At 38.9% G+C, this 27,254-nt stretch overlaps 1 protein-coding gene across 5 annotated transcripts in view; it reads right to left on the bottom strand.

The window, feature by feature from the left end:
* FYB1 (FYN binding protein 1) overlaps positions 1 to 27,254 on the bottom strand; it is a 157,450-nt gene that overhangs the window by 81,293 nt on the left and 48,903 nt on the right. For 2 of the 5 annotated variants that reach the window (XM_074328975.1, XM_074328976.1), the window contains exons 1-3: positions 25,235 to 25,395; positions 17,185 to 17,279; positions 8,911 to 10,054 (exon numbers count right to left, since the gene is read on the bottom strand). In XM_074328975.1, the coding sequence (XP_074185076.1) occupies positions 8,911 to 10,054; positions 17,185 to 17,187 (1,147 nt within the window). In that variant the 5' untranslated portion in view covers positions 17,188 to 17,279; positions 25,235 to 25,395. Of the gene's footprint in view, positions 1 to 8,910; positions 10,055 to 17,184; positions 17,280 to 25,234; positions 25,396 to 27,254 lie in introns of those variants that run through there. The other 3 variants (XM_019737305.2, XM_019737301.2, XM_019737303.2) reach the window with 2 other exon arrangements.

The following is a 27,254-nucleotide window of genomic DNA, read 5'->3' as shown; positions in this document are numbered from 1 at the left end:
CCCCCACAGCCATCGTTCTCTTAGACTGCGGTGTTTCTTAATGTGGTCCAAGAATACCTGCCTTAGAATCACCTGGTGATGTTGGTAGTTAATCCAATTCCTGGGTTCCATCCAGGCTTCTTGAACTAGAAACTTTGGGGGCATTCTTATGCAACTTAAAGTTTGAGAACCTATGAAAGACTAAGGCCCAATTTTGATGTTCTCTTGTTCCTTCTGAATTTCTATCCATTTTGGCCCTCTTTCTCCTTAGAGACCCATTTAGTGTTACAATGATCAGGAAGATGTGGAAGGGGCATTGGTTTGCATGGGTGTCCTTGTGACATTTTAATTCAGGGAAGAACCTGAAAATGTTAAAATCCCAGCTGTAGTAGAAGAAAGCTGCTCTCTAGCACTCTTATTTTTTTAAGGAGCTGAAAATAGACAAGAGGGTAAAACAACCTGATTATCACCCCAAATTGGAACAATTCAGTTTCTGTACTTGCATTGAGATTGAGCAAATTCTCCTGGATATAGTCTATTCATCAGCAGCTTGTTTCTACTAATGGAATGAATATCAATAGTGATGTAAAATAAAACGAGTTCCTCCCACCTGGCCATCCCTTCTGACTAACTCCTTGCACTCTCAAAAGAGATGGCAAAGAGGCCTTTGAATAAAAACACATCTGCTTATATGCAGGGAAGGTAGCAACTGAGTTTAAACGTTTGGGTTAGAGACAGCTAGACTATTCTGAATAAAAAAATGGAAAGAGGATATCCATTTTTCTTTGTCGTTGAGAAGGAGGGGTCAAAGAAATGAGGAAAAGAAAAAAAAAAAAAGCATGAACAGGAGAGGAGAGAGGATGCTGTGTTGCAAAATACCTAACTGCTTTTGAAGCTGTGGTGGTTGCCAACATTCTGTTTTAAGTTTCTAGTTTCAATGAAATGTAAACTCCTGTCTCCTCACACCTTCAGTAAAGTCTGCCATGCACACAAAAATGCCATCAATGAGTGGTTTGCAGTGAAAACTAAGGAAAAGCACCAAGTCTTATTTGGGTGAGCGCAATGCAACACAAGATCAGTGAGGCAATTCCTAAATGGATTCAAGTGAGAAGAAGCAGTCAGAGGTGAAACCTCTGAAAGTCAGAGATGACCTTGAGAATTCAAACCACTTGGTCATTCGTGGATCTTTTGTGGAGACCATTAGATTTTTCCATAAAACATGGCTGGCATTTAAAATGAACTTTATCCAGGTTTTAAAGACCATGCTAGCAGCTTTTCTACTTTCTACCTTAGCTTTTCCATTTCAAAGTCTTGTTGGCACATGTAATTTGCCCTGTTTTCTTAGTTTATATTTCAGCAACCTTGTTAGTCCTCGTGCCTCTATAAAGTTCAGAATTTTCTGTGGGTTTTGCGATCAGGTTTCACCGACCCAAAAGAAAAGAGATCTGTGGTGACAGTATAGTAGAATGGAAAAGAATAAGATTTAAAAAATCGTATCTTAGAAGATGACAACAAAGAAAGCAAGAAAATAGAAGGGAGACAGATGGTTGGGGCAATGGTGGAGTGCGATTTCCTGGGTTGAATGGCTCAGGCTTTCTGCTTTAGACTGAAAGCTTGTGTCCCCCAAGATTCATAATTGAAACCTAACCTTCAGTGTGAGGGTGCTAGGAAGTGGGGCCTTTTGGGGGCTCTACCCTCACAAATGGGATTAATACCGTTATAAAAGCTTCCTAGTCCTTTCTGCCATGTGAGGACACAGCAAGAAGACAGTCATCTATGAACCAGGAAGTGAGCTCTCGCCAGACAAATCTGCTGGTGCCTTGATTTTGGACTTCTCAACCTCAAGAATTATGAGAAATGAATTTCTCCTGTATCTATGCTACCCAGTCTAGGGTACTTTTGTAAGAGCAACCTGAAATGACTAAGATACTACCTCACCTTGTAAGAGTCTACCCAAACAGTGGGTGTATTAGGTAATCACCAAGAGTTAGTGGAGAAAGCAGAAATTCCCAGCTGGCAGATGAAGATGTAGCAGGAGGTCTAGAAACCTCAACTGGTTGCATGCCATTTAGTCAGAGCCTAATTCTTTCCAAGAGGGCTAAGAACCCAAGTCTTCAGAGAAATCAAAGACAGCCTTTTTCTATAAAATAGTGAGGTCTCATGCTTATTTAATTGCTCTTATTTGGTCTAGAAAATTTTTCTTTAATTTATAACAACATGAATGACTGAAATGTATTTTATAGACTTGCCTTATCCTCCTGCCACATATAACTGCACTTTTCTTAGTGTGTGTGTATGTGTGTGTGTGTGTGTGTAGCTTGCTTACCCAATCTAGAAGAACCAGAAGCTAAAGTCTGGAGAGGAGGGTGAAGCAGATAGATGCAGGGGTCCTGGAGAAGCTGCAGTCTAGATTCTCGATAACTGAGAGTACATGCATAGTGTACCCCAACTTCTTTAAGGTGACAATTTGGAAGAGAAATAGGAAATATTGTAGGATTTTAAAACAAACCACTTGCTAAGGAAGGCTTTTAGAGGCATGACTTTACAATTCTTTCTCCACCTAGTATTAGTTGAGCAACTTTTGTTCCAGAATAAAAGGAACAAATACTCAAACACACTCTGGATATCTGTTATATTTATCTGCCTTGTCATTTTTGGGGGGGACAGATTTTTACTTGCCTGGTTGCAGTAATCACATCACCACACAGATTGCTGTTGAAAATCAGATGAGCTACCTTATTGTTCTGAGAATTATAAGAAAATCAAGAAAAGAGGGTGGTGTTATGTGGTAGGAACCTTTCTCTGTGCACCTCTTTGCCTCAACAGACCTACGGCCACCCTTGGAAAAACACACGCTTTGTTGCCAGGAGATGCTACGGGCTGATCAAGCCACTGTCTGCAGTAGTGCAGCTGCAGAGAGATGCAGACTGTTGTAATACATACAAACAGCTGATTCTACAATGCAAGTTCTTACTTTGGGGAAACAAAACCTCATATGATTTTTTTGTTCAGATTTTTTTCTATAACCAGATGTCACATCTTCGGTTACTTTTTCCTGATAGTATCTATTGCTACTGGGTGTTCTAGATGTCTTTTTTTTTCTTTTCTGCCTTTGCTATGACAGACAGATTGAGATCTAATATTTTTTCTTTAGTAGCAATTTAAACAGCGTATCTATCTTTCTTGTGTATCTATTTACTAGTGCTTGACATAGCAGTTAAATTCTACAACTTTTGGACTTTTTTTTCTCATATGTCAGAAAAACAAATAATCTAGTGCTCTAGATGGTTCTCTGGGCTTTACGGCCATGCCATACTATCATGATTATGCTTTCTCTAAAAGGATAAGAAATTTTCAGATATATTTGTAAAAATAGGTGGCTGGATTTCTGCTCCCAATGCATAATTTTGTTCTTTTAACACTGGAGTTATCGTTTCTTGTTTATAAAATAAAACATTTAATTTCATTTTGTTTTTAAACTGAAAAACCATATGCACTTTGAGGAGCTTTTAGCATATGAAGCCATTATACTCAGAAATAGTATTTTTTTTTTTCTTTTTTTCAGAAATAGTTTTCATCAAGGCAAATAAGGACCTTTAGTGGTAAATACAGATTATGGAAATCCTATCCTTTAAAAAAGGATTTTATTTGATTTGGCTTAGAAATTATTTAAGCAAATTATATGAAGCAAGGTATCTCCTACCCAGTGAGAAGACTGAATTATAACGTATACATTTGCCCCAATCTTCCTATCTAGTTAAAAAAACAAAACAAAACTTTTTATATATGTAAGCACAATTGAAAATAAATTAGAAAGAGTTGTTATGTATTTGATTATTAAACTTGTATGTATTTGTATTTGATTCTTAGACTTATTTTTTAATCTCCTTTTCTCAAGTAAACTACAATTTCATTTTAACATTTATATCTCTATGGCTGGCATGACTATTTTAAAAATAAAATTATTTTGATCAAATTTGGTATATATTAAATCATCTCATATGCATTTCACAAAATATCTATTTGTGTTACCGGTGGCCATATCTCCATTGATCTAGCACAAATGCTACTAAAGTTAATTGGGCAATATTTTCATATTTTCCTTTATAAGCAGCTTAAAAATATACCAACTTCTGTCTCTTGATCACAGAAAGAGTTGTTACAACAGGGTAAATCATGGCATGTTCCTCCAAACAAGGTCTTACAGAAATTTCTCCTCTGGTAACTAAGAAATGTGACAATCCCTTGTACAAGCAGGGTGAGTATCTCTGTAAGGAAATGTTTCCCTGTAAATTAAATGATGTGTGGAGTATTAGTGTGCTAAAATTAATATTAAAAGACTAACTGGTGCCTGAGCAGTTAAGAAAAAAAAAATTGAAGACCAGATTGAGCAGGGAACCAGGAACCTAAATACGCTGAGTGGACTTTTCAATGGCAAAATGACTTAGACCCGAAAGAGAAGAAATTTGCCCTCCCCGTAGGAAAGCCCAAGTGGTCTTCTTTTCTTGGCTCATTTCCCTATCCAGCATTCTGTTCCTCTCCTAGTCTAAATATAAATTGATTGGCTGATAAAGGCTTGAAATACGACTCCTTTTAGGGAATTTACAGGTTAGCAGAGGTCAGATGTTATCAACAGTTCAGAGGTGAAGCATCCATTAGGTAGCTGGATCTCTTCCGTATCCCACCTTGACTGTGTCCAGAAGACTTCTCAGGACAGGAGACTTAGGGAGGGGTTAGAGAGTGGTCATCCAAGTGTCCTTGGCAAGTAAGCATAGTCCAGAGGACATGAAACAAGGCTCTTAGTGTGCATTTAATTCATGTGAATTTTCCTTCTGCCATCTTGTTGTCTGCCTTGTGGAATGGTAAATTGATAGTCCCTTTGAAAATACTGCCAAACCCTGGATTATGATGGAAATATTAATTGGTGTTAAGTAATGAGGGAAGGGAGGCCCAGGATGTTCCTCCTCCAATTCCCAAATGAAGTAGTAAAAAACAAAATATGACAAGATAAACACTATCTCAAACTCACTAGTGGTTACGACACAAGCAAAGGAAAATAACCTCGTTGGACAAACTTTGAAAAGAGATGGTTAAGGGAGGAAACAGAAGAGTCTGGTGCCACAGGAGGTGAGTGAAGCTCCCCATTTGTTCCCCAGGCTCAGAAGAAATACTGGGGGAAGATAGTGAACTGGAAAAACCTGTGAAGTCTCCCTAATATGCTCTAAGTTGGAGATGTGAACTCAAAGGTGAGTGAACAGCCTGGGCAAGATCAAAGAGAAATCTATAGCTTGAAAGCCCTAAATCCCACAATACGATCATACCTGAGGCAGAAGGTAGATGAGATGTCATGGTTGGCCTTGCTATGGCACAGGGCACCGAATGAGGTCTCAGAAAATGGAACAGAATTCTGATGTCCAGCAAGGACTGCCCTCAAGACTAGCACCGCTATCCTTCACTCCAAGAAGAATGTATTAAAAGTATTAATCAGGACTCAAATCATAGTTCTCAGGGGAAGACACCTTTATCACACTGGATTAGTGCAAGTAGATACGTTTGTCATCCATGAGGCAGCTGAAAAGAAATGATGCCACCCCTATGCATATGGGACAGATAATCCCTGAGAGCAAAGAGGGACATCATTTCTCAGCAAATACTGATGACAGAATGATTAACACAGACATAACTTGGCTAAGATTTTAAACCTTAAAGACAGAGATTTCTTTGGGAATCCAGACAGAAGGCAAATCATTTTCAAAGGGTGGTCTCAGACTTCTCCTCAGTAAAACAAAATGCCTGAATATAAAAATAAAGACCATGTAGATCGCTTATAAAAATGATAAAAACATTGGATTAAGAGAAGTCCATAAGACGCTGTTGGAACATAATATAGCAGAGAACAGGTTGTTCAATTAGGTTTAGACTGAGGAGTTGGTTTCTCTTAGAAGAGCAGAAGAGAGAAGTTTAGAAGACAAAGAATAGAGAATAGGAAGCTCTTCAGGTCTGACCAGGGAATGGTGTGGTTAGGAGAGGGCAGCCTCTTCCAGAAGCATTTCTATTATGGAGTTAAACCCAGGTAAACTGCCATATGAATAGTAAGTGGTTCATGAGAAGTTTCAACCTGGAATTGAAGGACAACCTACAGGTCTTATGGAAAACTGCTTTCCCAGAGATTGAGGAAGGAGAGTGAAATAGATTGAGCTCAGGCTGGAGCTAAAAGTAAGGGTGGACACCAGCCATAGCATGCACACCGGACACCTCGAGCATGAGAGATTGAACAGCGTGTGGAGGGCCTTATTGCCACCTGAAGTTGAGCCATGAGCCATGCTTTACAGCAACTTCCAATGCCAGGCTATGCTTTGCCTCTAGTTTTTCACTGTTCTGACCTAGTTCAATCTGTGAGATGTTTCAGGAAACGTATCTGCTTTTTAGGTACCTTGTTCTTAGATTCCAAGCACACATTAGCATATCAATGCTTGTAGAAATCCTGCTGTACAGAATCCACTCAGTCCTGACTTTCTTAAATGTGTTTGAGCATAGAATCTCTTTTTCCTGTCATGGTTTGGAGCAACACACTGACATAGAACATGGCATAAAAACAGCTAAGAAGGTAATTTTCAGAGAGCACATGTGAAAGGAGAGCAAAGGGAAAACGAAAGGCTATTGTTTCAGGGCTTATGAAGGAAAGCCTTGCCCCCCTCCTAGAAAAAACTTACGTGCTGGAGAAAATAGGCCCAACACCTTTTGGTTTCAAATTGCTGGATTCAAGTAGGCTGGGTTAGTTAAAGTGACACATAAGCAGATGAAGAAGAGGTCGTTCACACGTTAGCCCATTGTTAATGCTGCCCTGGCACGTTGGCCTTATCCCTTCCGTTGTCAAGATGCTAGTAAGGGGGTGGGGGGTGGGAGATGAGGGTAAGGGGGATCAAATACATGGTGATGGAAGGAGAACTGACTCTGGGTGGTGAACACACAATGGGATTTATAGATGATGTAATACAGAATTGTACACCTGAAATCTATGTAATTTTACTAACAATTGTCACCCCAATAAATTTAAAAGATAAATAAAAAAAAAAAGATGCTTGTGATCCTTTTTAAAGCTAACATAGGAAAGAGGAGTCTTAGTGTTAAGTACAGGACCAGAAAAAGGGCTGGATGGAAATTTCCCAGCAGGTTTTACTAACTCCTACATGCAAACTAGCAGTCCAGGCCAGGGATACATAAAAACCTAAACTTTTCTGGCCAGGCAGACACAATGATGCTTGGGAGGAATCACAACTGGCCTGAGAATCAAAAGGAACCAGAGAAAAGATTAGTTCAGAGGACATTATGATGTTTTGGATATTTTTAAATAGTTTTGCCTTTTATAACCTTAAATGGTTCTGGGAAAAAAAGTTGTTAGCTCCACATTCAGAAAACCAGCGTGTTATATTCAAGCTCATGGTTTGTGATAAAGTAAGCTGAATAGTTCTACAGCAGAGACCCTGTATGATATTCATTTTGCATTAGAATCTCCATTCAACTGAGTGTGAGTCTATCAGCAGGGGGTATCTAATTTGTTAAAAAAAAAAAAAGTAACTGCTAAGCTATAGAGAGTATTAATACTAAATTCTGATTAAATAGGTTTTGGTGGGAGGACAAGCCTGAGCAACTAACAATAATATATTATTTCTGTGCTCCAAATAAAATAATGTTAAGCAGACTGGTCTCTGTCTTCATGTAGTTTATAGTGGTATTTATCGTTTAAAAAAAAAAAAAAAAGACTTGTTTCAACCAAAGGACAAATAAAGGGAAAAGAATGAGGATTCTTTGGGTTTCACTTATGCTCAGTTTATTATCCCATGCTATCCTGTTTCAAGAGAGGGAGCCCAGCAGGGAGGGTGGATAGGCTCTGTCCCTTCTCAGTCACGGTAAGGCCTTGGGCAAGTTACCTAACTTCTCTGAGCTTTATTTCCTTATAGGTTTGCTATTTCATTGCAATTAATAGGGTAATGTGTATCTGATATATAAACAAGTCCTCAATAAATGGTAAGTATTTTTAATGGTTAATATATTGGACAAAGATAATACACATGGAGGATATCTGGGAAAGAGGTTTAAAGAATTGGATGTGAACCTGGAAAGGCAGAATTCAGGTAGAAGGCTAAAAAAATAGAAGTTCAGAAAACGGTATACTGAGAAATAGAAAACAGCTAAAATATAAAACAGAAAGTCTCATTTCACAAGAGCCCCATTGATTTCTTATTTGAATATTGGGCTTAGGAAACACGTGATGAAGTTGTGGGCATTTACAATCATTTGGAGGAGGCTTTCTGAACCTCTTACTATTGACATTTGGGACTAGACAATTCTTTGTTGTGAAGGGCTGTCCTGTGCATTATAGGATATGTAGCAGCATCCGTGGTCTCTACCCAAGAGATGTCAGTAGTACACACCTCCTACCCCAGGCGTGACAAACTAAAGTGCCTTTAGATATTGCCAAATGTCCCCCAGGTGTCAAAATTGCCCCATTTGAGAATCACTGCCTGAGAGTTTTGCTTATCTTTCTGTCTAATTCCTTTGTGGCCGTAGGAGTAACACATCACATTCTTCATTCAACAGAAATGAAACCAAACTAAGGAAGTACATGACAGGGTTATCATTAAGCAAACCACTTATCAATCAAATGGATGTGTCCCCCACCCCACACACACACACTCTCCAAAAGCAGCCCAACAGGCATTTTATCATATGTTGCTGACATAGAACTAAAGATTTTTGCCTTCTCAAACCTCCCACACCAAATAAAAATAATGACAAAGAAAGTCATCGCATACACAGAAGTACCAGTGATGGAATCATTCCTTGTTACAAACTTATAGAGAAACCCTATAGAGAAAACACCCTCTGCTGTTGAACAAAACATGTTAAATAGAAAATGAGAGAACTTACTGTTTCCAGAAGCAGCTTTGTGGAATTTCGTCAGGTCAACATTTGGCGGTCTGTTGGGTTTCGGTGGTGGTGGCCCCAAGACAAACAAGGGAGGCAGGGGCTTCTGCTTAGGGATGGCTGAATTCTTGTCTCCTTTTTCCTTTTCTTGACTTTGGCCCCAAGGCCCTGACATTATCACCTTAGAAGGTGTCTTAGGGAACATGGCAGGAGGAGCCCCAGAGGTCGACTCTTCCTGATTTATTTTGCTCAGGAATACGTTCTTAGCAGCGTCTATCTTCCTGTCCTCTTTTTTCTCTTCAGCATTTTTGGAGAGAGCTGGGACTCCTCTGCTTGCACCAGATTTCAGAACCACTCCAGCAAAAGGCGAGCTTGATGTCTCGCCTCCATGGTCTTTACTGTTTGAGTCTTCCCTTGTTGGTTTTAAAGGGCTGATTTTGGGCTTGACTCCTCTCTGTGGAGATGAGTTTTTAGTGGGACTCTCGACTTCGTGCGGATCATCGATACTCAGGGATGTCTTCTGGCCAAAGATGGGTTTGGGGAAGTGGGGCTTGGGATCATGATCTTGTGAAGCTGACACAAACTTGCCTTGAATTCCAGACAACTTTGGGAACACTTGTTTCTGTTCATTTTCCTGGGCTGGGTGATTAAACCCAGGCTTCAGGCCTGGTGGTGTTACGTCGTGGTCTTGGTTTACACTGTGAAGTAAAGGCTTGTTCCCAGGAGGCCGGGGAAACACAGGTTTAGAATCTTCTTTGGGCAAGTTGATGGGCTTGGGGCCTGCAGGTTTGAGAAATCCTGCTTTCACCTCAGGGTCTCTGGTGGCTGAGACTGCTGGTGATCCAAATCTTTGGCCCACTCCTGTGGGCTTTAAAAATGGGGGCTTGGGCTCTTTGTCAGGCTTTTCCTCAGAAGAAGGTTTCACCGCCAGAGGTGGCTTTGGAGACCCAAACTTTGGTACATTGCTGGGTCCTGCTGGAGGGCTGGCATTTCCTTGGTTGTTGAATAAATTCTTTTTGGCTTGCACTCCTGAAGGGGAATGTTGCCCCGTGACTTTGAAGGGCCGGCTGTTGACCGAGACCTCTTCTGTCGGGTTGCCTCCTGTGTTAAACTTCGCCATGAGAGACTTCACATCTGTTTTTCCATCCTGCAAGCACAGGGAACAAAAACTAGCTGAGAACCAGAAGTCACACTTGCACCGTTTAAAAGACTACACTTTAAAGGGTTTCCTGGTTTGAGACCTGCAGTGTTGCTGATTGGTTAGTGAGATATTGTAACATTTATCTTCCTCTATGGCAAAATAAGTTGTGAGAGTTTCTTGAAGGGGGAGGGCTATTGTACACATACATTTTTGGGTTGTCTTAGACTGATATGCTCACTTTTGTTTGCCACAACTTACCTTTTCCCTTTCCTGTCACTGTTCCTCTAGTGATCTTGTTTGATTTATTCTTGTTTTTTGTCTATTTTATTTTTCTTGAAAAAATATGGAAGTGACTAACAAATGACTTCTTCCATATTTTACAGTTGAGCCTCTTAAATAGAAACTGCACTTAAAAAATGAAAGTAACTCTTAGGTTGCATACTTTAGACAGCACAGCCATGTTTACCATCTCTGTGGTTTGTAAGAGTTCTGGTTTGCTATCCACTTTTAAGGTCTGTTTGTTAACAGGGAGCTGTAGCAGAAAGATCCACTAATTTTATACATAAGTAACGAAAAGTTTTTCCACTTACACACACACACACACACACACACACACACACACACACACACACACGAGTATGTTTATTTAGTGTTAATGTTTCAACTGGAACCAGACTAGCAGGCAGAGTGTGCTCACTTTCAGAATTGGTCCTGTCTAGGGTGCTTGGTCTGGGGCCACTCAGTGAATGTGACGAGGAAGCAGTAGAGACTGGCTGGGCAGTCTCAAATGCAGACTCGTTTCTCCAGTCTTATCTCTTCTATAATGACATTTATAATTCTTTCTAAGGACATTTATCAAGTCCTACTACAGGTCTCTGCCCTCATTGTCTAGAATTAAGGTATTATTTATTACAGTAAAGAGAGTAGACAGTCACACATTTCTGTGGGTATAATTCCATTTAATCTCGTAGAATTCATGATTTATTTGGTCTTTCTCTAAAAAGTAAGTTCTTGTAGAATATTCTAGTTCTTTTAGAATATTTGGAAATCTGAGGCGTTTATAAAAACCATTAAAGATACATATGTGGCCATGCCAATCTCTGTTTTCATGCTTTAAAATTCACCTAGAAAACATTTTCCACTTCCCAACCCCACCTATCATTACAACACACCCAAGCTTATTTCATCTTTCAAGGCCCACACCAGTACCACAAAACCAGATCCTGTCCAGTTGGGAAAGTTTGCTCCCTCCTCTTGACTCATGTAGCACTTCAGGCACTTACTTCTACATGACCCAGTGTTGTGTTTTTTCATAAAAATGAGAACCACTAGTTAATGTGTATATATGTGTGCTTGATTCTGAAACATGCTTGATTCTGTAGCCATATGGCCCATCTCTTTCATTTAGAAAATGGCATTATCGAACTCCATTTCACAGGAAAGTAAAGTGAAGTTGACACTGCAAGAGGACATCATGGAGAAAACTTGGTTTAAATCTTAATTTATTAGTGGGGTCTGAGTTGCTTCATCTATAAAATCGGGATAACACATACCTGCCAGAGTTGTCATGCGCGTCAGAGATGGAATTTGTAAAGTGCCTGCCTGGCTCACAGCGTGGGCTCAATGTACAGAAACTGTTATTATTAGAAATGTTAAGTAGCGTATTCAAGGTCTCAGCCAGGAACTGTGAGGATAGACATGCAGACTCAGGTCTAAGTCTCCAAAATCCAGAAACTGTCTCATTCTTCTTTGTATCTCCACAACACCTAAATCAGGGCCAGACAGCCTCAGGGTTCCAATGTATATTTGGGGAATGAAGGTTGGCACTGAGCTGAATACTGTGAACAGTGATTTTAAAAGAAATGGTGCCTTCAGCCAGAGTTTGTCTCCATACCAAACTGCCATGCATGTATGTTTGTGGGATGAGGTAAGAAACCTAGATAGGAGGAGAAAACCAGATAAGAGAAACATTTTTCAGCTTGTAGTTTGTTCCTTGAATTTACTGCCCTATATCCGAGTTGCTAAAGACATCTTGTTTCCTACCTTGCCTCCCTTGTCCACTTTTTTATCCCCATGATTTCCTCAAATTCTCAATCAATCCCTGAGACCACAGGCAGGAGGAACACAGCAGACTAGGGAGAGTTTGGGTGTTGGGGTGCGGGGGGGAATAAGAGGAGATGGGTCCTGCCCTGTGCCTCCAGGGAGATCAAACTGCAGACTCCAAACCTTAACACAAGAAGCATAAAGAAGTATCGACACGAAAATCTGCTTGCTGCCTGGAAGAGAGTCTGTCTCTGGGGAAGAATTCTTTTATTCTAGACTTACTCTATATTTTATCATTCATATTTTTGGTTTATAATTTATTCTAGGTTTATAATAAGAGGCCGCATAGTAGAGTGGTTAAGAACATAAACTTGGAAGCCAAACCACCTGGATTTGAATCTTATTAGCTATTTAATCTAGGGCAAGGAACATAAATTCACTTTTCTGTTCACCTCTATCATGGGACTAATAATGCCATGTCCTAGGGCTGTTAGAAAGAATAAATAAATTAATATTTGTAAAGCATGTTAAAGAATACCTCGTACATAGGAGGGTTTCCTATTTTTATAAAGCAGGTCAAGCCGTAGAAATCGTCTAGTTCACCTCTCCCACTGCGTTGGTAAGGAGTAGAAACCAAAGGATTTAAGTGACATCCTACTTAGTTACAGCAACTCCGCATCTTAAATTTTATGGGGGAAACCCCATGAACCACACTAATCCATTGTCACACTCCATGTCCTCGTTTTAGTTTAGAAAATATGCAAATCATTGATTTGGAATTGGAATTTATCTCTTAGCTGTCAACGCAGACTCAGGAGTCAGTACAGCGTCTTACTTCACAGCACAGGCTCTGGGATTATAGACTTGGCTTCAAACCTTGACTTTGCCACTTAATAGCCGTGTGATCTATTAAGTTGCTTAACATTTTTGAGACTCAGTTTTCTTCATCTATAAAATGCAAGTAATAAAAGTACCTATTTCTCACAGGGTTTTGTTTTTTTAAAAAAAGATGAAATGGGTTAATGCGTGTAAAGTTCTGAGATCAAGAATTGTGTGTAACATACATTCAATGATCGTCTGCCATCTCTAATTCACCAGTCACATAACATAATTTTCTCTAGGTGATCAAATTGTGATGTTACAACCATTAATGTTATATCCTAATTTTAAATTCATGTGACTGAAACAAACATTACACTAGATGACATAATAGAATTGTTATGTTTATGTTTAGTTTACCCACACTCTGAAACTTTTCACTGGATGTTGAAGGACAGGTTAAGAAAGAGCAATAAGTTCTTATGTAGGACACAGAACAAATAGTAACAGCACCTAAGTTTACTAATATGTCTGGCAAATCAACAACCTGAACTCTACATCTGTTTACTCATTTATATTGACTGTTTAGCTTTACAGGTTGTTTGGTTGTTATCACTGTTAGTAAGTTCATTGGATAAAATTTTCAACACCCAGATTTGTCCTTAATCTTAACAATAATAGCTATATTTCTTCCTTAATGATAATGATAGAAAGGCAAAAAGAATTAAAATTTTGTTTGACGTTCTCCATCCTGCTTCAGTGTAGATTGAATATCCACTCCATTATCTAGGACTCTTTTTACTTGAAAAAATAATAATGAAGAGGGGAAGAGCAACACACACTAGAGTGAAAAGTAAGCCTGCTCCAAACCCTGGACCTCTAAGCCCTAGTCCCCATTCTAGGGGAATTGTACGTCCTGACTAACCAGTACAATATTAATTTATGCCTATTGCTTTGGAATAATTATTCATAATGCTCCCGTATATTCTCAGAATTGACCTGCTTTAAACAATAAATTACATGATGAACTTACCCAGTTCCTCACTAGAGGCAACCACTGTTATCAGTTTCTTATGCTATGCATACAAATACACACACATACACACACACACACACACACAACCTTCCTGTCCCCACTTTTTGCACAAATGGAAATCCCTGCTCTGCTCCTTGCTTTATTTCAGAACTGATATTCAGTTGCTAACACCAGTACAAATGGATGTATGATCAGCAACCATTGTAATTGCTTAATACTTATTGCAATTCCAGTTGTTAAATTTTCAATATCAACTCTTTTCCCCCTTGCCAGTTGATTGTTATCAGTGCATATTATTTTCAAGCCCATTTTCCTTAATAGACTTTATTTCCTTATTTTTTTTTGCATTTAAATTCTTTTTATTTTAGTATTTTGTTCCTGTGTTTTAATCCCCATTCCTTCCAGTGCTTCTTATCTCTAAAAACAGCATAATAAATACCACCAAAATACAACTTGAGTTCTCTATTTTTTGAGCATAGACTTTATTTCTTTATTTTTTAGAACAGTTTTAGATTTACTGAAAAATTGAGAAGAATAATACAGAAGGTTCTCATTTACTGTATATCTGGTTTCCCCAGTTATTAACACTTTACATTTGTTTGCAGGACCTTTTTGACTTTTAATAATTTCAAGGTTGGGCCTCTATTTATTCTTAAGATGAAATATTTCACAATCTGGAAGACCTTAGAGTTTAGAATATTTTAAGTACAATAAACATTTCATCTGAAATTATTTGGAATTTCTTTTCCAAAGTCGTTTGAAGAAATCATTACTGTTTCCATCGTTAGGCACCTATATAATGTTTAGCCCAAACTACTGCTATACATTGTTCTATAATTACAAAGATGCAATTGTAGAAGTGCTCTTGATAGAAGTGAATTTCCTTAGATCCCCCCCATATCTTTTCCACTTTCTCAGAATTCTATACCTCCCACTGGCAAAAAGCTTAACACATTTGCCACAGCCCCTGGGAGGAAGGCTGTTAGCAAAAATGCTTTTGCTACATCCTCTGAATTCCTAGTTAACAATTTCAGATTCCAGAAAAATCTTTTTTTTTTTTTTTTTTTTTTGCTTTTAACAACCTACATAAAGTTTAAAGGTACTTAAACAAAGGCTGAGATGACCTTTAGGACAGACGTCAAGAAACTATAGAAATCAAGAAAATATTTCCTTTTATAGCTAGTTCATCTATATATTTTCATATGGAAAATTAGAACCACTCTATCACTATTATTGATAACAGGATTTGGTTTGGTTTGGGATTACTATTACAATATTTATTCTTTTTAGTATTTCTTGAATATTAGGCTAATTCTCAAAAGGGGCCAATTTTGGCAATGTCTGGAGACATCTTTGATTGAAATGACTGACTAACAGAGTCCTCTTAGCATTTAGTGAGTAGAGGCCCGGGGTGCTGCTAAACATCGTACCATGCACAGGACAGCCCCCCACATTAAAGAATTATTTGTCCAGAGAGTGTTGAGTTTCAGAAGCCCTGAACTGATCCTATTTCTCCTTGATTATTGAAAACATCTTACCAGAAATTCTGCTTTTTTTTTAGATAGTATTTTTTTATTTTTCAATCCCAGTTCACATATAATATTATATTAGTCTCAGGTGTACGACACAGTGATTAGACAACTATATAACACACAAAGTGATCACCCTGATAAGTCTACCACCCTTCTGACACTATACATAATTATTATATTATTGACTACAATGTCCTATGGTGCATTTTATGTCCCTGTGACTATTTTTATAAATGCCAATTTGTACAGAAAGTCTGATTTTAACTCTAAAACCTACGAACAATTGTACAGAAACTAAATAACACAAAAAGGCTACCACTAGAGATTGTTTTCAAAGTTCCACATCTTTGTTAAGTTTCACTTTGTATAGCACAAAAGAAAGAAAACACCCATGAAACATGGGTACCTAATGAACTAAAAATAACTTTGAAGTGTGGGTTTACCTCCTTAACTTATGTTTGTGTCACTTTTTAATTAAAATGAGGAGGATGAACCACTCTTATGGATGCTGTTAGGAAAGAGTGAAGATAGGGAATACATAAAATGGAGTCACTTTAACCCAACTACTAAAATTATTAATATTATGAAGGTTGAAGCATGCGGAAAGACTCTATTTTTGTTCTAACTAGCCTGGGAACTTCAACTTTCTGAAATTTCCAGTACTGTGTCAATGTCTGGATATACATCTGCACATACACCAGACCTCCAGATAACCCTCTGACGCCCCCGAAGGACTCACATATGCAGGCCACCTCATTACTCCCTGAAGGACTCATGTGCTCAGGCTACCTGACACCCATTATCTGGACCACCAGTCGTGATCGCACCTTTTGGCACCCATCCTCTAGACTGCCTGGCATCCATCATCTAGACTGCCTGCCCATGTGACTGATAACTCCAGGGCTAGGAATGCAGGATTGATCATTCTCAAGAATGTACTTTCTCCAATAAGAACTCAACTTTTCTTTCTTTTTCAGAACACTTCTGGGGTTTTCCCTATCAGTATTCTCAGTTTGCAAAGTCTAAGACCCTTGAATAAGTATCATTTATTTCTAGCCCAAACCTCCAAACTCTTTTTGAGTGAATTCAACATTCCCTAGGTAAAGCCCACGGAAAAAGAGAAGATGCCAGTTTCACTTGACTGCATGTAATGCTTTTAATTAAGAGGGAGACAGTAAATAACAATAGTTTACCGAAAACGGTCAGTCTCTTTTCTTTCTCTCTCTCTTTTTCTCCTTCCTTCCTTCTTTTTTCTTTCTTTTTCTCTCATCTCTGTCTCTGTTTCACCATTAATCAGTTTTGCCGTGTGTGGGTTTTCTTTTCAATTGTTATGTTGAAATAATGTTTTGTTGCCCTTGACTTATTTGGACTGAATTGTTCTTTTCATAAAACAAAATTAGTTCCTACCACTGCCACCATTACTCAGAACAGGACCCCAGGAATAGTGGCCTGAGGGGATAACATCAGGCTTCAATGAGGTATGTACGCAAAGAGAAAATTTTCTAGGAGGCCAGTCCTAGTCTTGCCCATGGCTTCAGAGATTGTAATCAGGGTATATGGAAGTGGGAAGAAAGCAGGTAAGGGGTGCTGTATTGGGGAGATGGCTCATGTTGCTTAAATTTGGGATCCACTCAGCCAAGGACTGACCAGAAGGAATAACAAAAAGACTGAGAAGGTAGAAACTTCTGTAAGCCAGATAAACTTACCATTTTTGAGGTAGGAAAGAGGCTGGTGAAAATTTGTAAGAAACTCAAGCAGTTCAAACTTTCGTAGAGCAATAATATTCACTGGTTTGTATTGCCTGGATTAAAGAAAATAACAGCTATGTTTCTTATGATCAAGTCCTCTGAACACACACACACACATACACACACACACACACACACACACACACACACACACTGATAAGTTGTCTGTTTTCTTTAGAGACATAATTTGCTATACCTAGCAAACTTGGAAAATGGAAATGTTTGAATCTGAAACTTTCTTAAATCTCTTTATTGTTAGAAATATGCAATAAAGCTACTCTAATTGCTTTTACTTGTAAAGACAGTGTTAATGGAAATTAGCTGAAGTGCAGTATATGTGACAAAACCCATCATAAAATGGTAGATATTAAGTTCCACTATAGATAATAAAACAACAGTGAACTTTTATCATCTTTGTTAGTGCTGTCTAAATATTTACGTACTTAATGTGTGTACTGTTTTCCAAACAAGATATAGAAGCAGGAACCTTCTGCTTCTTAATTTTTTTCTCAAAAAAACACTTTTCTGCCACCAGCCACCCAAACAAGCACTCCTCTAATTCCTGACATTGTTTTCCATAATATGTATTAAATACAGTGGCTGATGGACTGACTTTACTTGAATTTCACCATGATTGATCACACAGATAATAGTTGGGGAAACTATTTCCTTAGCTTCTTAAAGAGTGTTGAACCCCAGTCACGAATTTCTTTTCAAGAGTTCTCTAACAGAATCTTTACTTCATCACGAATGAGCTGTGATGGATTCCAGTTGGCTGAGCCTTTGAGGCTGGAGAGAGCACCAGGCCCCTCTTCAACAGGATGTGGGAACATGCCTCTCACCACAAATTGAGTTCTTGGGCAGGAACAGACTGTTGCAGATTGGGCAAGGGCACAGGTAGGAGGAGTGAGTGGCAGACGCCATGGTGGTAGCCATGATTGTGACAAACCCTGACTTTTTTTTGGTGACTTATGAAGGTGGAGATGGAACTGAATACAACCCCAGCATCCAGCCTTGTTCTGTGAGGTATAATGTAGTAAGAAGAAAACATCTGGCAAAACATCTGTGGGATCTGTGTGCCCATGGCTTCCCTCAACACAGGGGAGCTTGGCCAGTTCCCCTCAGGAGGCTGGGCTGAGTACATTGGCAGAAAACCTCTGCAGATATCACTGTGTATTGTCTTTTCCTTCTGTGTTATCTTGGGCCCCTGCTGCTGTGACCCTTTCATTGTTCCCATTGTGTTTTCTCTTCAAGAGTTAATTGAAAAGAGGAAGTAGGATAGTTCTGCAAGAGGTAAAGCTTAGATGGTGATGGCTTACCTCCCAAATATTGTGTCACCTTGAAATCTCAAGGTACATTGATCAGTTAGGTTTTTGTGTACCCTTTGTTTTTAAAAATCAGGAGCTTGAAAATCACCATCATTATACAAATTATAACCTTCAAACCTTCTGTTCCTGTTTATCCTATCAAATAGCTTCTGCACAAATACAGTTTTGACGTTGTCATACCTCCAATGGCTTACACATAAATGGATAAGGAAGTTATATATGACTTTGTATGTGTTTCTGAAGTTTGCTGCTGTAAGTTTTTGACTTCTTGATGCTGACAGAATGGGGCTAGGATGCCGAGAATGTAGAGTTGGATGTAGATAGTATAAAACAACAAAGAGTCCTAAAACCATTTATTTTTGTTATTCTATTTTATATAGTTTTTACAGCAAATTTAGCTTACATTTGCTTAAGATATAACTCACATAGTCTGCATTAACTAAATATACCAAATTAGAGGAAACTCTGAGGAATTTACATTCTGACTAATGAACGTGTAAATAAAAGAAAAACGTTTTCATAGATATCTTACCTGGCTTATTTGGATTTTAGGATAATATTTAACGTATGTGCATTATAATATAAGTCCTTTCAATTTTCCTGTACTTCCAACTCTGTCACCTCAAAGAGATCTGAATTTCATCTAGTATTTCTTGTGGTTATTATATTTTTATATTTAAATATTATAAACCAGCCAAAGAAACCTCACTCTGCGAAAAATATGTGAAATTTGAAATAAAAATTTTGATGGTTGAAAATGATACTGCTTGACATGGGAAGAATAAAATAGAAATATTATGCTGTCTTCTTTACTCAGCCTCCATATCCTTCTGAACACACATAAATATACATATACACACAGACACACAAGCCCCAGCTGTAAGTTCCTTTTCTGCACTTGACAAGAAGTTAGAAACTGAAAGTGTATGGTCTACATGGAGTGGAGTGGGGGTGGAGGTATGAAGCCATCTGTGGGGTTTTCTAGAGACTTCCTTCCCAGCATGTGAAAAGTTCTGTGTGAAAAGAACAGCTTAGAAGAGGAAGACTTCAACAAACGAATCAAGACAGGTGGCAGGTGCTAGTCAGTGAGGGCCCCAGAGTTTGATTTGAGGAAAGGAAAACTAGATATTAGAAATGGAGGGTTATGGAAGATTCCATAAACAGAGATGGATAATATTTTGAAACTCCACAGAATATCACAATATGAAACCCTTCCCTTCTGTCCCTCCATTCCCATTCCATTTATTTTCTTTTTATACTTTGAAGATAATGCATTCAATATCGAGTAATCAGGATTAAAAAATATAATCACCTCACACCTCTTACCTCACTTTTTCTCTCTTATAAGTCACAGAAACAAAACTCTGCCATGAGATGAGTAATTTCTCTCACCTATGTCATCATGGGGCTCTTTACTGTGGGTTGCACCTTTTCTTATTAAAATTGTGATGTTTGAAATTTCAAGCTTTTCATGGTGTGTATCCCGTTCCCAGGACTTAGTCACCCTCTTTTCCCACGCCCCCTACTTTTCCAAAGCGCCTGATGGCTTTAGATGCTCTGGGTTTTCACTTATCCATTCATTCATGCATTCCTTCATTTTCTCCTGAGAACACTGTGACTCCTTGTTTATGCACTAGTTCTAGTATGTGGCACTTTGCCACTCTCTCAGTTAGTCTGTGCTTTATTAAGATGAGTTATTCCAGGGTACAAATGACCTCCACATTTCCTTCCCCAAATTAGGTACACTTGCATAGTTAGCAAAAAATTCTGGAGTTTGGTAGTATATACCTATTGCTAATTCTATTATTAGAACTAATAATCACATTTTAAAGCCAAATTTCACATATATGGTTAATTTAAAAATTAGAAATAAAAAAAATGAAACAAACCCCAAATCCCTGTTTTTATAATTTTCTAAATACCATATGGTTTTCTAAGACTAAAAATACTACAAAGAGATTCACCTATTATTTTAAAATGTTTTTCTTTTAATTAAAATTTTTAATCACAATGAGATACCACTTCACACCCATTAGGATGGCTATTATAAAAAGACAGAAAATAACAAGTGTTGGAGAGGATGTGAAAAAATTGGACTGTGGGCATTTCTGGTGGGAATATAAAATGTACAGCCACCATGGAAAACAACAAGGTGGTTCCTCAAAAAATTAAAAATGGAATTACCATATGACCCAGCAATTCCACTTCTGGGAATATACCCCCCAAAAGAGGGACTCAATATTTGTACACCATATTTATAGCAGTATTATTTTCAATAGCCAAAAGTGGAAGCATCCTAAGTGTCATCAGTGGATGAATGGATAAGCAAAATGTGTTATATACACAGAGTGAAGTGTTATTCAGTCTTAACAAGGAAGGGAATTCTGATACATGCTATAACATGGATGAACCAAGGTTGATGCTAAATGAAATAAACCAATCACAAAAGGAGAAATATTGTATGATTCCACGTATCACCTAGAGTAGACAAATTCATAGAGACTGAAAGTAAATTGTAGGTTCCAAGTACTAAGGGAAGAAGGGCATGGGGAGTTGGTGCCGAATGGGTATAGAATTCCAGTTGGGCACAATGAAAACATTCTGGAGGTGGATGGTGGGAATGGTTGTACAACGTGAATGTACTTAAGATCACAGAACTGTACACTTGAAAATGATTAAAATGGCAAATTTTATGTTACGTGTATTTTACCACAATAAAAAAAATAGGAAAAGAATAGCTAACCAGCGTTTGGGGAATTATCGAATTAAATGAAAACTCTTTGTAAGTAATAAAATTGCCTCAATATTTTCCCGTACTGAGACATTTTCATTCTTTTTGTCTAAGTTATAGTGATTAGAAGAGAAAAGTGGAAATAACTCAAAAGGGAGGAGAAAATGGCACTTCAATGAGATCATGCTTATATACATACACTATTTTCCAGAAAAAAATTAATTCAAAATATTTTTAAAAACTTTAAAGCATTTTAAATGATTGTACTGAATTTCTAATATGAATAAAAAGAATAAAAACCTACTTATGAGATATAAGCACATCTCAGTGACTAAAGTTATTTTTGGACTGATAGGGTAAATAAAAGTATTTGGAATGGTCTCATTTGAGGTGAAGACAGAGAAAGCAGAAGGTATATTGGATTTACCCTGAGGGGATATTTTTCAAGCTGCACATGCTATATGACCCAACCCATCCTTCTGGGATTCTCTAAGGGTTTCTTTATGGAGAATCACCAGCCCGGTAAACCATGGCTATAAATGGGAGGGCGTGGATTCCTGTGGCATATTCAGATACAAAAATGATTAAAACCATTGGGATCAGGATCTCTCTTGCTTTGATCCTCACATCTTTATTGATCAACTCTTGCTAAAAGAGTTGCAGAAATTTAATTGCAAGAACTGGAGTACCTTGAGGAGCCACCCTGATTCAGCATGCGTGAATGAGATTTGGGTGCAGATGTTGACTGCTTGTCTTTCTAAATGGGTTGAATGGTAGGTAGCCCACCTCCAAAATAAGCCCATGTCTCAGAATCTATGAATGTGACTTTATTTGGAAAAAGGGATTTTGCAGATGTAACTAAGAATCATGTGATGAGATCATCCTAGATTACTCCAGATGACACTAAATCCAATGACAAGGGTCCCTGTAATATACAGAAGATGAGCAGATAGGAGAGGAGGAGAAAGCCATGTGAAGACAGGGGCAAAGATTAGAGTGATGCAGCCACAAGCCAAAGAACTCCTGGATCCACCAGAAGCTGGAAGGAGCAAGGAATGGATTCTCCCCTAGAAAGTTTGGAGATAGCCTGACTCTGTCCACATCTTGACTTCAGAATTCTGGTCTCTAGAACTGTGAAAGAATAAATTTCTGTAATTGTAAGCCACCTAGTTTGTGGTAATTTGTTACAGTAGCCACAAGAAATTAGTAAACCCATCCTCACAAAGGTCCAAAATGCCTTCAGTCTGTATCTCTATGAATGTCCAAAGTGCCTGCTGGAGGAGGTAGGTTTAGGATGAAGAGTAGAAAGTCTTGTCGCATGATGACCTTTTCTGGCCCACCCTGCTGGAATTGTCCCTGGCTTGGGAGAACAAAGTGGGGAACTAGTCACATGCAACAGATGAGCTTTGGTAGCATTTAACCTGCTCTTGTGTTAAAGCAAGGTCAGGTACTAGTCTGACCAACACCCATGACATGGACTTGGCAATATTATTCATACGTATTTATTGAATTTCTACAGCTCAATGGTTTTTCTGGTCTCCTGTCCATCTATAGAGGCTGGTTAGCAGAGACAGACCAAGAAGACAAGCTCTGAACTCTCCATATTTATCAAAGAATCCCCAGACCAGCCATTCGGATATTCGGAGAATATTCTTCAGCATCTAGGGCCTCCATTGCATTCTCATCCCTGCCCAAATGTGTACTTGGTTGATTCCTAGTTGTTGATTCAGAGATGATTCTAACCTCCACTTCTCATCAGTCAGCAACTATAGAAATCAATGCCTGGTCATGCTGGACCCTGGGCTTTGATAAAAACAAAGGCGATCAAAATGGGTCTTTTTATTGGAAGCCTTACCTTAGAATCACAGTGTTTGAGAAAGAAAAATCTTTAAACTTCAGTGAATTCAAGTTCTTCATTTTACAGGAAAGGAAACAGGGTGTGTGATCTGTCCAAAGTCATAGTTACGTACTGGCAGAACCAGAATTGGGATCTCCTATTTGCACACCCACTGTGCCTCCCACGCTGCCTGACCTGTGTGGTCACAGCTTCTGCAACAACTTGCTCTTAAACATAGTCACAACAATAGCAGATAACATTGGGAATTGCCTCCTGTGCTGGGAGCTCATAGCAAACTATGAAGAAGTTATTGTGATCGCTACTTTACAGAGAAAGAAACCAAAGCACGGAGGTAATTCAGTAATTCACCCAAGACCCACAGCTGGTGAGCATCAGAGCTCCCCTTCAAACTCAGATCTTGACTCTAGAGCCAACCCCTGGGACCACAGCCTAAACCTTGCCAGTGAGTCACCGTCCTTTCCCCACATTCTTGTTCTTAGAAATGTTCACCCAGAGGCAGCCCCTGATAACACCTCAGACAAATGAAATATTCTGTCTACTTCCCCTGACCCCTCCCTCTTATTAACATGGGATGCCAATAGAGGAAAATATGATTTATAAGGCACATTAAGGCTAGAAAAAGCTTCAAAGCAATCGCCTGCGCTTAGCCTTCAGACCACTAGGTGACAGTGTGACTGCCCAATGAGGGGAGCCATAACTTTCAAGCATGTAGAATTTCCCGAGAAACCAGAAGGGGCCTCTGGATTTGGGCAGGAGCTGGGGAGCATTTGAAGCCCAATGGTAGTTAAACCTATGGATGGAAAAGACAAGCAGAAAGCACGGATTTGAATCTTTAAAATAATTTCCCAAGAGAAACGGAATCCTTCCCACCCTTTTCTTTTTGAAACAGAAGGCTGACTTCTTCAAGGTGTCCCTTGAATACACTGCAATTACTTTGATATTCACGATCACCTTTAACAGAACATTTTTAAAGATGTGGTTTTGCTGGAAAGAACATCCTCATCCTCTTGCCCCTGGCCTATCATTTCTCATGAATTTCTTGCCTTGTATATTCACATGCGTCGATTGACATAAAACCTCTCCTAACAGTGTCTCAGCATGGACAGAAAAGCACAGCCATGGCTTTGCCTGGTGTTCATAAACCCATCTATTTTCCTACCCCGATTAATCTCTAACCAATGACAAAATACATAAAATGGCAAATAATAATGGTCTATTATTATCTATTAGCACACAATAAATATATATAATTTTATACTCACAACAGCCCTATGAGGTTAGTATTATTATTGTCCTCACTATTTTAGAGAGAAAACTCAGGCACAGGGAGGTTAAGTGGCTTGCCCAAAGTCACACAGCTGGTAGGAGGCAGAGCAAGAGGCCCACCCTGTTCCTTTAATTACCTCACTACAAGTTTAGTTAAAAAGGGGAGAGAAGACCTTGTGAATTCTTTAGAAGAGGCAGCAATTTATACAAGAGGGCCAAAGGCTCTACCCGGATTTTAGAGTTACTGTTGCTCTGAACGATTTCCTTAGACGATTTGAAGCACTTTGTCATTCTTTGTTCTGGTTGGTCAGGATTCCTTCTGAGAAGGCAAGGCTGATGGCAGCCCCTTTCCTTAGTCTACATAGAAATTTCACATGAATCCCCATCCCCTGCCAGACCTTAAAGTTTGAGGGCAACTGAAATTTGCTCCTCTTCTTCAAAAGGTTGGACACATGCTTGTCAGGAGCCAAGAGGAAATAAATTGTCTGTGCCCACTAGTTTTATGTATCTGGTTTCACTGCAAAACTTCATTCAGTGGCAGTGGCACCAGAGGTTGGAACAGGAACATGTGACAGGCCTGATCCAGTTACAAAACAGTAAATGACAGACACTTTTTAAATTTGCTTATCACCCTTCTGGCTACAATGCGTCTGAGTTTTCAGGTCTCATGTCCACCTCTTCTGCTATTTTCCAACAGAACATGCCTTCCTTTCAGTTATTCCAGCTCACACAATCTGTGCTGACAGAATTTGGAGGTGACACCTTCTCCTGCTGTGAAAAAATTGCACATTTATCTGAAAGATGAAATCTGGGCATAGCTGTTACCTGACTCCTGCAGAATGAGGTGGGAGCGTGGCTTCATGTAATGGGTCTTCCTGGGATTAAGGCACCATCTCACTTTTGGCTGTTGTGTCTGCTCGGCAAACAGAATCCAAGAACTGTGGCATTTTCTGTTGCCTGGAGTGGTATGTCCAGGGGAATGATTGAGTGATTCTCCCCCATCCCCCCACTAGGCTGACTCAGACAAGCAAAATGTTGTTATGTCTTCAGGATATTGAGTAAGAAGGAGAAAGAGGGGAACTAAAAAGTGTCTATACAGCTTGGCCACTTCTGCTGACATTCCCACTAAGCATGTGATGTTGAAAAGGGCAAAACCCAAACAAAGTTCTCCCACCTGCTACCAGGGCATTCAGGCCAGGAAACCGTAAGGCCTTTGGTTCTGTAATCTGCTTGCAAACCCAGGGTTGTCCACCTGCAGTGGAGGTCAAGGAGTGGGGGCTGTCAGTTAATAGGGTGCTCCAACTACTTGTTTTATTAGGGAGACCACTTCATGGATGATGTAGATGCTTGACCACTGCAGTGTACACCTGAAACTGAGGTTGAACAATAATGAATGTCAACTATAATTTAATATATATACATATATATATAGTCACAGGATGTGGAGTACAGCATAGAGAATAGAGTCAATGAAATTGTAATAGCTATATATGATGTCAGAGGGGTAGTAGATTAGGGGAGGGGTTATCACTTTGTGAGGGGTGTAAATGTCTAACTATTACATTGTTTTGTACACCTGAAAATAAAAAAAGAAAGAAAATCTATCATTGAAGGAAATTTAAAATACTTTTCAAAAAATTACAATGAATTTGTTTAATAATTAAGTCAAGCAATTTTTATTGTGTATTGACTCTGGTCCAGGCACTGGGTTAGGTGTCAAGGAAACCATGAAGAATAAGCCATTGTCTTAAGATGTACGAATTGCCAGTTATTAAAAACAGTCACAGGGGTATAAAGTACAGCATAGGGAATATAGTCAATAATATTGTAATAACTATGTATGGTGTTAGATGGGTACTAGACTTATTGGGGTGACCACTTTGTAAATTATATCAATGTTTAACCACTACACTGTACACCTGAAACTAATGTAAAATAATATTAAATGTCAAGTATATTTGAAAAATTAAAAAATTTTCAAAAAAAACACACCAAAAAACAAAAACAGGGTGCTGCAACATGTGGAATATTCTGGAGAAAATGGAGTATTCAAATGAAAATCCATGTTCTGAGACTACCATGGGGCAAAGTGGGATTTTAACAAATTGTGGTTGGTAAATTATATTTCCTTCCTTCTTTCTTTCCTTCCTTCGTGCCTTCCATTCATCAGTCATGAACATTAAGCACCTACTGTATGGACCAAACACTGTGTGGAGACCAGAAGTGTGAAATAGACAAGGCTCTTCCTCTTAGTGGTTTATAATCTCATAGAGGTCATGCCAGAGATGGCCACTCTCCTCCCTGTATAATCCTCCTTTCCTCCACAGCGGGGTTGGCAAACTACGGCCCACATGCCCAATCTGGCCTATGGCTTGTTTTCCACAGCCCTCAAGCCAAGAATGGTTTTTATATTTTTAAAGGATTGTTTAAAAAAAAAAAAAGAAAACCTCAAAAAGGAACAATACATGACAAAGACTATACATAGCCTAAAATATTTACTACCTGGCCCTTTGCAGAAAAACTTTGCCAACATCTGTTCTATAGTAAGAGAATTCTTGCTTTTGAGACAGGCATGCCACCAATCAAAATAGGACATTTTCTAGCCCCTCTTGCCACTAGAAGTGGACATATGATTAAGTTCAGCCAATGGAATCAAAGCAGGAGAGATTTCTGTAGCTTCTGGGAAGTGCTTTCTCCTCCCTGCTGGTGACACTGCTGTGTGGGCCTGAGCCATCTGGTGCATTGATGACTAGGGTGACTCACTAGGGACGGCAGAGCCAGAAGACAGAAGGAGCCTGGGCCCTGACTCCAGGGAGCCACCTTCCCTGAATTTTGTTGGATGGTT

The sequence above is a fragment of the Rhinolophus sinicus genome, linkage group LG03 (assembly GCF_036562045.2).
Source record: "Rhinolophus sinicus isolate RSC01 linkage group LG03, ASM3656204v1, whole genome shotgun sequence".
Lineage (NCBI taxonomy): Eukaryota > Metazoa > Chordata > Mammalia > Chiroptera > Rhinolophidae > Rhinolophus > Rhinolophus sinicus.
Note: the sequence above shows the minus strand (reverse complement) of the source record. Positions and strands in the feature narration are given on the sequence as shown.